The sequence below is a fragment of the Rhopalosiphum padi genome, chromosome 4, assembly GCF_020882245.1.
Source record: "Rhopalosiphum padi isolate XX-2018 chromosome 4, ASM2088224v1, whole genome shotgun sequence".
Lineage (NCBI taxonomy): Eukaryota > Metazoa > Arthropoda > Insecta > Hemiptera > Aphididae > Rhopalosiphum > Rhopalosiphum padi.
Window position 1 is genome coordinate 40,887,908 of NC_083600.1, and position 12,384 is coordinate 40,900,291.

Genomic DNA, 12,384 nt, shown 5'->3' on the forward strand with positions numbered 1-12,384 from the left:
ATATTATAGAACTTTGGACATACACTATAATATTAGTAATCGTGTATAACAAATATCGATTAAGTATAGATAATATGTAGGCACCAACTAACTTGGGTAACCGAAGACATTGATTAAAATATTTAATGTGATCGACAAAATACTAATGACTATTAATAAAAAAATTGTACTAATAATAATAATAATACCTAACAATAATAGGTGGCAGGTGTTATACGCAATGTTTGTTTTAGGGGGTAGCCCATGGAGGGGAGGAGTCAAGTAAATTTATACGATATTTTTACTCCTTTTTATTATTTACTCTTATAGCATACCTCCTGAAAATATACGATACCACTGGTTATATAAGTACTATTATATTTGATAACATAATATATACTTTTTATTATTATTAAGTTTGATTGATATAATAGTTATGACTATGAGTAATCAAAAAAAAAAATGTTGAACTTATACTTATCATTTATCGATCACATGCACGTATCTGATTGTTAATTTTGAAAAATTAATTTTTTTCTTTTTTATGTTACCTACCTATTTTACTTACTTATTCTATAAGAGATTAAGAGCTAGTCTTATTGTATTGAACAAATTGATAATTATACATTAAATAAAGCTTATATTAATATTATAAGTAATTATTATTATACCATTAGTATTGCACACTTTAATACTGAAACTAAAAAGTCGCTAAAATTAAATCAAAATAATAATGTAGCCCATTTATATAATTTGATTCGTTCTTTTGCACTAATACACCTTGTTTACTAATATATTTACAAAACATTTAAAAATAATTTCTATTTTATCATTTTTTATATTACGAAGTATATATTTTATACATTGCAATAAATAAATTATTGTTTTCTAACTATTTTACTCGATTAAATATGTATATTATATTTTAAGAAGTCGTTTTCTTATTATTAAATTTATGTCTTAATTTTTGAATGAACTAATTTTATTATTCATTTAATATAATATAGTTTTTTTAAATACATAAATGTGAGCAGTTTAAAAACGAAAATACATAGAATGCAACGTTTTAAAATTATAAAAATAAAGATATACAAAATACATACAACAAATTACAAATATATAATTCAATAAATACAACAATCAATTATTTATATAATATGTAAAAAAATATTTCAAACATAAAATGAAAAAGTATAAAATAAGTCGTTCACTGTGGAGGGGTTGCGGGAGGCAATCGAAAAACTGAGCATGACTGTTTTAAGAAAAACTTGTCGACACGTGAAACTCGTGTGACGCGCAGTTGGAGTAGTGTAGTAGACCTGTTGACAACATATTTTGTTCATTAAATTATTGAACAATAAGAACAAATATAACGCAATCGTTCTAGTTTTAATTGTCATGATTTCCATTTGCAATTTGCATATGCTTATTTGGATTACAGCTGCGTACGGTACGTGAACATACAATTAAATATTAAGCAATTATTATCAATAAAAGAAAAATCTCACTTGCAATAATACAATTTTGATATTTATTTTATATAATATTCAATTATCATTTATCATACATAATTATATATATATATATATGATTTAATAATCTTAACTATTTTTAACCCAATAATAATAACATATTCTAAATATATATTTTATAAAACATTTATATTCCAATAATTTTTTTTTATCATTATAAGAATAATTACATTGACAAATAAAAAAAATTTATTAACTTACCTTTAACATACTTCATGAGTAAGTATTTTTCAATGAGGATAATCATTAAAGAATATTAAATAATAATGCCAAGTAAAAAATTTAAATTTTTTAAATAAAGTTAAATAAACATACTTAAACAAGGAAGAAATATGTGTTATTTATTTAAATTTACTATATATGTATCAAATGTTTTATTTTATTTACACGTTTTTATGTTGAGCTTGTTTTTTTTTTTAATTTAAACTTATCATATGTTTTGGCAATAGATAATATGCTAATAAATTACTCATTTTTATAATATCAACAATAATTGTTCGAATGATAGTTAAATAGGAGATTATATTAGTCCAAATATATATTTGCACCCAATTCAAACTTGTGTTATCTTTTATTGTTTATTGACTTTTGCAGTTTAAGACCAACGAACAAAAAAATATACGAAACGCGCATATTACATAAGAATAATATTCAGTAGGTAATTTCACTTGTTTTATTCAATTTATTAGCTTTGTGGACTTATATGATTATTCATTTATTAAACATACCGATGTTATTATAATATAATATAGGTTCGTTTAAAGTGAAAAACATTCCATTTTAAATTAATGCATTATTTTTTTTAACAATTTTAAAATAAAATTTCGAAAAATCGAGCACTGTAAGCAACTAAGTATGTAACAATAAAGTTATATTGATTTTGTCTTCGCAGAGCACAGCAATGAGTAATAAACTTGTGATGGTGTTGTTGGAAATCTTAATTATATTTATTACATTTTTATGATCCGCCATTTTTTTTTTTTACCTGAAAAGATTCTTTTTTCCTCCATATAATATTATTTCACTTTATGATTACATTAAACTTTAACAATTAAATATTAATTAATTACTTATACATGATTAAAACTGAAGATAACTATCTTAAATTAAAAACATTTTGAGGTATGAAAATTTAAAAATAATATATTTTGAGTATAGTGTGAATAATTCATCGTCAAAATCCGATATTATTAAATATCTATGTACAATTATTTCAATAAGGCAAAATTTTTAAATGTATTCATAATAATAATAAAAATATACCCAATATACAATTTTATTTTATTTTACATACGACTACGTTGATAAATGTATAACTCTGCAGTACCTAATCATTCATTTATTGCGAATTTTTATGAGTAAACACCTTGGTTGCATTAAGAAAATGAAAACTCAATATTAGTCTCGTGCAAAGAAAATGCTACTAAATATGTCGAATATAATATTAATTGCTACATTAACTTCTAATTTGATTTATCACTGAAAATCTTCTCAAGGTTATGTAGGTAGGTATGAGTGAAAAATTCCATCAATATAAATCTAAATAAATCTTGTAAAAAGCTCCTCTGGGTAAAGCTTAAACGTGACCTTACTTGTTTATAAGCTGATGTAAACCATTTCAGCACGTTTATAATTACTATTAATATTGTATACATTTTTATGCGTTTTTGACGTGACCAGGCGTAATAACTCACAGTATTCACCAAAAAAGGACCGATACCTCCGATTCTATGTCATCACAGGTCAGTATATATTATTATATAGGTACTTATTAAAGAATTAAGATTATTACAATTTTAATTGAAATTATAATACTAAAATAATTTTTATACTCAGCCATATAGGTTTAACTATATATTAATGTATTATTAGAATAAATATGTACCTATAATAAAATAATTTCAAATTGCAGATACTTATATAACGTTTATAATTGTATGGAATACTTCTGTTAATTTTTATGTGGTTTCGTAAAAATTATAATCTTTAGATCTGCCATGATTTTTGTTTTATTATAACATTAAAGACTAAATATTTATTTATTGAGATCATTTCAAAAGGTTAAACAGTTATTTATTTTTCAAGTTTTGCATATGAGAGTCATTTCAATTACACTTGAAAGCTAAATAGTAAGTAATCTTTATAAGTAGGTCATAAAGGGGTGTTTAGCGCACACATATATTACACGGAGCAGTCACGAATGAGTTTCTCAGAAATCTGACGCTTTATCAAACTGATAGCTAATGATAAACAAAAGTTTAATTTCACTAACGAGACATTATTGCGCGTGCTACGTAGCCACGTAGGTAGACCATAATTTTATGTAATAAAGCTTTAAGTGTAATGAACTAAACATATTTGACCTACAAAATATAGAATAATATGATATATTTTGTTAGTAAAACGTTCTTTACCTTTTATTTTAGTGACTCAATTAAATTAAATTAACTATTATATCAACAATTATACATAAGTATTAGGTATATAACTATATAGGTACCTCATATTATGACAATTTTATTTAAAACAATAAAAATAAAACTTAATGTAACTAAAAATTATTCAGCAATATACCTATTTTTTAATACTTTTGTGATGAGCTTTTATTTATAAAATCATTACAGAAAATATAAAATAAATTATTAAATACTAATAAAAATATTTGATAATTATACAAAGTAAATTACATTAAACTGTAATGCAAAGTAAATAAATCTAGAAGTGTATAAGTAGTATTATTATTTGAAGTTAACATTTTAAAAAGATAATATGATGAAAAATAAAATAAACGCTGATTGGTATAATTTAATTTATATATACTTATTATTAAGTAATGATTAATTTTATTAATTATTTAAATTTATATACCTAATTAAACTTTCTAAAATTGTTTTGGTGATTTTTGATTATATAATACATATTATTCCTAACACCTTAAAAACATTAAATATTTTATCAATTTTATCTAAAATGTAATTAATTTTTACTATAGATTTATCCAAATGTCACGTATAAAGTGAATAAAGGTTCTAGTAATTATGCCCGTGTTACCGAACCATTATCCAGTGTAAAGTTACAAAAATTAAACTTTTATCTTGAAGACCAAGATGCTAAAGTATTTGGTGTTACAAAAAAGGGTGGGATAATATTTATCAAGGATGCAAAACTTTTACAAACATTTAATAATTCACAATTCACGTAAGTTTAGGAAAATTTCAAAATATTTATTTATAATATTAGTTTACTAGTTTATCATTTAAATCATTATATAATTAAATCGAGTCAATAAAAAATTGTACATAAGAATGTACAGAATAAACTGTTATTAATTATTTATTATTAATTAATATTCTTATGAAAATTAAGTATATTTTTTAGGCTAAAAATATTTTATGGAAAAGATAAAAAAACGGAAATAATTTTAAAACTTGAAAATTTACTGGAAGAACAATGCAAGAAAACGTCACACTGTTCTAATATTCATTTAGACACAAAATCTGAATGTACATCGTCATGTGGGATTGGGTGTGTAAAGTATAAACTTTGATATTTATATTTATAATACAGACGTTTTTTATGATCAATCAAAATATCACTGAATAGTTAAAACTATAAACAAAATGTTTAAGCTCTGTCAAGGTATCCTATATATTAGATAATAATTTGATACTGTTTTAAGAATAATTATTAATTATACATTCAACGTTGTTATGAATCTATACTGTTTTTCTAATGTCACGATTAAATTATAATTTATGAAGTTTTTACAACGAACTATAACCATCGCATTGATGATTATAGTCGTTTAATTTAAATTTTTTTACCAACCTTTTTTTAAAATAACATAAAAACGTTATTAATAACAATAATTTATGTAAGAAATAATATCGTAGCCCGTAGGTACATTGAATATTATTATTAATATTATAATGAATATAAGTAGTAGCTATAGGTACAACCTAATATTAATTCAAATCTTCGCAGGGCTTTTTCAAAATGCCAATGGCGAGAATCACCAAAACCAGATATGTTCACTGCAAATTATTCAACTTGTTCCCCAGATATTAACACTTGTCCAGATGGAAATTGTGACAGCCTGGAAAAATTGAACCATTTAATTTGCCCACAAGACTGCACCAGTAATTATAATTATAATTTTTTTACTAATATACATATTTTTTACCAATATAATTGTGATAAAGATGAAGTGTTTGGAACTGGAAAAGAAGGTCAACCTGGGATTTCAGGAGCTAAAGGCATTTGTACGTGTGACGAAATTGGAAAATGTACATGTGAAACAAAACTCAACATTGGACCATTGAAAATTCAAAAAATTCAAAACGATTCCGTTGTACCCACGCATACGCCATGTATGGTATAATCTATTGCACATAAATGTAACATCTAAATTAATTATGTAATTAAAATTTTCTCTCTTGAACTCATGTTTTATTCAGTAAATAATATTGAACAAGATACGTGCGGAAATTGGTGCGACAGCAAAATAAATACGAGTATAATAATAGTAGTAGCGTTTGTAACAACTGGGGCGGTTATGTATTGTTGCAGAAATAGGTAAATTTTAGTTATCTACGATATAATTTTATTATAATAGTTTTATCAAAACTATAATTTTCAGAATTGTGTGGATTTTGGGTAGTAATAAAACGAATAGGAACGTCAGGACACTCGAGGAACTGTTACCAAACTTCAATCAAGATGAATATCAACAAAACCCAGTACCTAACAGAGATACTTTTACCATTAATACAGTAAATAACACAGTGCCTATTTTCATTACACAATTATTATCATACTTTTTTCAACAGGACTTTGACCCTAAATGGGAGTTTCCAAGAAGTAGACTTATTCTGGAGCAGGTGATTGGCGAAGGAGAATTTGGTAAAGTGCTGAAAGCTCAAGCTATAGATATTCCTGGTACTAAAGGTATAATTATCTAACTTATATTAATATATCCTATCTATGAATAATGTGCATACATAATAAATATATAACTATCTATACCTATTGGCGATTTCGCCAATACTTTACATGATTGTATATAATAACGAACTGTCAAAAATGTTTTTCATAATAATAGTGTATTAAAAATACTAATTCAATCCATTACTATACTCAGTCAAAAGTCACGTCTCGATTTTGGTATGGGACTCATGACCTTAACGGCTTTACGCGTTTGAGCTATAATAATATAATATATGAACACATTCATTATTAATAATAAAAATGCTACGACGGCGTCTCAACGCCGTCCTGCAGCTATTATATGCATACTCGAGTTGTCTTCACCCCTTCGATAGAGTGTCACTGAAGGGGGTCACATTCCAACATTATTTTATGACTTTGTGTGTTTATTAATAATATATATTATGCATAAATTCTACATATTATATAGGCATGTCAACGGTCGCAGTAAAAACAATAAAAAACGATGCAGGAAAAACCGAAAAGGATGATTTGTTGTCAGAGTACAACTTGTTAAAAGATGTAAATCATCCAAATGTAGTTAAACTACTCGGAGCTTGTACAACTCAAGAAGGACCATTTTACCTTATTATTGAATATGCCAAATACGGCTCACTTAGGTAAGTTGGCTTATGAATAAATTGACATCGACTTAAAAAAAAAACATTATCTAGATCTTACCTGCGAAAGAGTAGAATCCTAGACAACAATACAAATGGCCTTGTTTCCAATACTGCAGGAAATTTCCAGCAAAACGAAAGCCAGATTTCTATGGCATTTCCACTTTACCCGATCAGTCCAAGAGATATTTTGAAATTCGCCTGGCAAATATCCAAGGGAATGGCTTATCTAGCAGACCTAAAAGTAAAATATTTCGCTTGTATTACATTTTAACTGATACTAAACAATACAGCAAGTGTTATAAAAAATTAAAAAATACTTTAAAAATATATTTAAAATAATACGCATTCAAATACATTTTTAAAAGTATTTAACTTCTTATTATCTTATTAAGCATTATTTTAGCCAATGCATTTATATGTAATACTTATTAAAAATTCAAATACTTTTTTAAACCAAAAAATTTTGTTTTTGTTCCTACACCTAAAATATAACTATTCCTAACATTTCTATAGCATTTTAATTATAATGTCAAAAACACAAATTTGAATTTTATATAATTATTTAAAAAATTACTATCAATTAAATTAAATAAATCATCCCAAAATAACAAATAAAAATCACTAGTATACCTATAGGTGTTCATAACACCAAAATTTAAATAATTGGTAATCTTAATTGGTAGATTGTAAGTGTTTAAAAAATGAGACATTAATAAAAACAAGACTAGAAGTAAGACTTTTAAATATAAATACGAAAAAACAATGTTAAACATATATTATCTATAGTTAGTTCATAGAGATCTGGCTGCAAGAAACGTTCTAGTTACTGAGGATAAAGTATGTAAAATATCTGACTTCGGTTTGACCAGAGATGTTTATGAGGATAATACTTATTTAAAAAAAACAAAAGGAAGAGGTTTGTATATTTTTTTCTTTAGCTAATATATCTGAAAAATGTACTAAATTAATGAACATAAATTGTGTTTTAGTTCCAGTGAAATGGATGGCACCAGAATCATTAGCAGATCATATATACACAAGTAGATCAGATGTTTGGAGTTTTGGAATCTTACTTTGGGAATTAGTCACTTTAGGAGCAGTTCCATATCCTGGAATAATCGTACAAGATCTATTTAAACTATTGAAAGAAGGATACCGAATGGATAAACCAAAAAACTGTTCAGTTGAATTGTAAGTATAAGGACTATCTATCAAGGGCGGATACAGTGGTCCTAAACGGGGAGGGGGCAATTTGTTAGCTATCAACTAAAAAAAGATCATAATCTATTTAAATAAAAAGTTTGTTGGAATATATGATACTTTTTTTGTGAACCGGGGGGGGATTGCCCCCATTGCCTCCCCCTTGTATCCGCCCTTGCTATCTATAGGTATACATATGACAGAATGATTGCAAAAAAAAATTTTAGCATCTGACTTTTAAATTAAATTGATCAAATTAGTATTAATAATAATATCATTAAGCGCTCAACATTTTCAGAAATTAGAAATTAAAAATAGCAATATTTTAAAATTATAATTTTAATAATAAAATTAATAATATATACGATTAATCAGATCTCAAAATAAAATTTAAAAAAATTAAAACAAAATATTTAAATAGTAATAGCATGTTGTTTTGTATACACTGATTTTAATTCAAACATTTTCATAGTTCTGTTGGAATTAATAAGAAATTAAAAACAAAAAAGCGATAAGTAGGTCAGACAGGTCAGTGTAATGAAGAAGTGTTAAATTTAAATTAAGTAATAAATTATAGCATAATACAAAAAACGACCGGATTCTTCGTATGGTGTATTGGCGTGTCAGCTTCTATGTCTGAATATTTTCTATTATTATTTATTTATATTAGCAATTAGCAATAGAGTAGATTGAAATATACATTTTGTTCAAAAATTTCACATATATTAATAATAATATTGTATATCATATGTGATATATTATTATTATTATTAAGCAGTGGCGGCTCGTGCATAATATGTGCAATCGTACTCGGTGCGGTCGTACTCTCTACAGAAATGTATAATTTATAGTACAAATATATTTACAAAATAAATTGATACTTATTTTAGTATATTATACATTAACAAATTAACAATTCAGTATATTTTTAATTATTATTAAAATTATTTTCGTAGTACTTGATTATAATATCGTAATCGTTACGAACTCGCGATGTTTTTATACGGGTATATGGATATACGCCTATACAACGCCGCAACTTGTGCGACATTGTGGATCGCACATAAAAATACCGGTTTCCTGTATAAACTGCAGGTTTAATAATATCATACGAGTAATAATACGTCATATAATGTCATCACGACAGCGCGGCGGCTATAGAAACTTATGATGTACGGCAAATTTTGTCGCTCAAATCGGACGGCAACGACATATTTAATTATTATATCATTATTTTATCATTTTAATTTTTTGTATGATGTATTATATTTCTTTAATTTTTTCATCGCACTCCTGTGCTAAACTACTACGAGCCGCTACTGTTATTAATTTATAAGTCATCAATACTAAAGTAGTAACGTACTACAAAAAAAAAGTGTAAATAAGTTAGTGGTTTAAAATTAATCTAAATGTAAAATGGATGAATATTTTCATTGTGTATTTGTGTATATAATTAAACAATTTTAGTGGAATGTTTCTACGATTATTATTTTTTTAGTAAGTAGTAAATTAACAAAAATAGTTTGAGGAGAAATTTTGAAGGCAAACCTTCGAATAATCTGTCAAATTTTGTACTTAAAACATTCAAAAACAAATTAATGGTGTTTTACGTTAAATTTTCTCTTAATTCTAGCAAAAAAACTCATATGAAAAATCATTTTCAAACCTCAGGTGTCAAAATTAAAAATGTTATGTCTTTTTGAACTACTAAAATAATTTACGAGATTTCATAAATTTCAACAATTGTGTTAACGTTTTAACTTTTAATTGTTTATAAAAAAAAACTGTGATTAAATATTTTTAATATTTTTAAATTGTAAAACTAAAGAAAATTTTATACCACAAACTTGGAAATTAAAGCATTTTTAATACTCCTAAAGGTGACGTCACTTATAATATTTTAATATAATACATTAATTTATAATATTATAATTAATATTTAATTAGTTTTCACGTAAAAAACATAATTTAACAGGGGAAAACTACAAATTCTAGTATAAATATTTTTTTTCAATAATTATTAAACACTCATATTTGAATTCAAACTTTAAAAAGATTAAATATACTAATAAAAATAATCGTAGATAGAATAATTATATTTATCATAAGTACTTGTCACAAAACGACTGCAGTACTTCAAAATATGAATTATCTATATAATAGTAACAGCTACACATAATATGGTTTATGTTACATTTATACATTTATCAAGATCAACAAATTAAAATAATATGATAGGATAGGTACCTACACTTATATAATTATATCTTCAATGCTTTACCAATAAGTATTATTTTAACAATTTATAACTTTATATAAGTAGGTTGTGTACGGTGCACCTAGCGGCTATAGTTTGCATTTGGGCAACATAATTTTTCAACATATATATATTTTGTACAATAAATATAAAATGACAAAAGAAAAAAAATTTATATTCGATATGAAAAAAAACAAATTTATATTATTTGATCTTTGTATCAATTTACCTATGTAAGGTTTTCAGCTGTTATTCGTTTCTTCGTTAGTACTTACGAAATACGCGTATCTGGTTTAAAAAGTTTGGCTTTTGCCTTTTGTATTCTATGACCGTTATTACAAGTGCATATTTAATAATAACTTTATATATATATATACAATATATAGATTTCAATTCTATAATGTATACATCATATGAATTTATGATGTTTAAATAATACAGTTGTGTTTTGAACAAATCGTTGTATGTTGATTTTCTGAATTATGTTTACTATAGGTACGATATAATGAACAACTGTTGGGCAGAAGACCAATACAGAAGACCTAGTTTTAAATCGTTAACAACGTCGCTGGAAGAAATGTTAGAAAAAGGAAACGATTACTTAAAATTGGATTTCAAACAAATTGTGAATAACATGTGTTACTTTATGGATGGTAATTTCTTATTTACAGTCGCATAAAAAATTATTTTGTAACAAAATGTTTTTTATATATATATATAATATATAGATGAAGAAATAGCAAATCAAAATCAAACAACAACTGAAACTACACAAGAAGAAGTGAAATATGAAATTCCTAAACCTGTTGGTGAAATTGGAATAGCATATGTAACGATGAAAGATTTTAAATTTGATTCAGAACAGCAACAAGCCGAAGTTGTGTGAAGTTATTTAAAAATATGATTTTGTGCCAAATGAGAGTTACCCAAATACTAGTCAAATTTTATATAATTTAATATTATTATTATAAGTAGTAGTTAATTATCAATACATTTTATATACAAATATATTATTATTTAATCTAATAAATTTAAATTAGATATTATGCTTCCAATTGTAAATGTATTAAAACATATTTTACTGTAAAAAATTTTTAATTGTAAGTTATATAAAAACATTATTTATATAGGTATAATTTTTATTAGGTGCTACATTTTAAATTTACTTATTTATTTATTTAAGTTCCTATCAATAATATATAATTATACAACGAATGCAAACATAATAATATATAGTTACATCCTAATATAATTAATCTCTTCAGTTTTCTTAAAACATACTATTATACCTCACCATTTGATTTTTTGTATTTCTAACGAATTTATGGATTGAAAATTATAAATATCAATGACTAATTATCAATATAATATTTTCTATGATTACATCACAGAACGGCTGCAGTATGTGTGTTTAACACACTTGCAAAAGGTAGATAATATACAACTCAACACGACAACACAGTAATTTGTATAATAGTATATAATACATAAAAATCCACCTCATACTAACTTGGCTACTCGTATAATATTGTAACGTGGTCGGGGAATGACCAGTTAAATATGAGATATCCAGGGAGAGTCGTAGGACTCTATAGATATAGTTTCCGTAGCCAGGGGTAGAATGTAGGAATCTTAAATGTAATATAAATAACTAGGATTCTGTTTCAGGTGTTATTAACTTTTATTATATACTAAATACTTATAAATAATGTTACTCACGGTAATTATCTTCTATACTAAAAATGACCTTAACGTAGTCGTACGGAGTCCTGCAATCCTTTATGTCTAAGGTGTGACTGGCTACCTA

At 25.0% G+C, this 12,384-nt stretch overlaps 1 protein-coding gene across 3 annotated transcripts; it reads left to right on the forward strand.

Annotated features, from left to right (window-relative positions):
• Window positions 1-1,265: 1,265 nt before the first annotated feature.
• LOC132930471 (proto-oncogene tyrosine-protein kinase receptor Ret-like) lies at window positions 1,266-11,829 on the forward strand. Of its 3 annotated transcripts, none has more exons than XM_060996362.1 (16): window positions 1,286-1,429; window positions 2,106-2,169; window positions 3,192-3,253; window positions 4,504-4,709; window positions 4,890-5,036; window positions 5,496-5,650; window positions 5,714-5,881; window positions 5,969-6,086; window positions 6,151-6,283; window positions 6,341-6,458; window positions 6,928-7,117; window positions 7,172-7,361; window positions 7,907-8,036; window positions 8,110-8,311; window positions 11,073-11,230; window positions 11,306-11,829. In XM_060996362.1, exons 3-16 carry the CDS (start codon window positions 3,242-3,244, stop codon window positions 11,461-11,463), a joined length of 2,085 nt encoding a protein of 694 aa, XP_060852345.1. In that variant the 5' UTR covers window positions 1,286-1,429; window positions 2,106-2,169; window positions 3,192-3,241; the 3' UTR covers window positions 11,464-11,829. The 3 variants fall into 3 exon arrangements, with proteins under 3 accessions (XP_060852344.1, XP_060852345.1, XP_060852346.1); XM_060996363.1 differs by having other exon boundaries at window positions 2,106-2,165; XM_060996361.1 differs by lacking the exon at window positions 2,106-2,169 and having other exon boundaries at window positions 1,266-1,429.
• The last annotated feature ends 555 nt before the right edge of the window (window positions 11,830-12,384 follow it).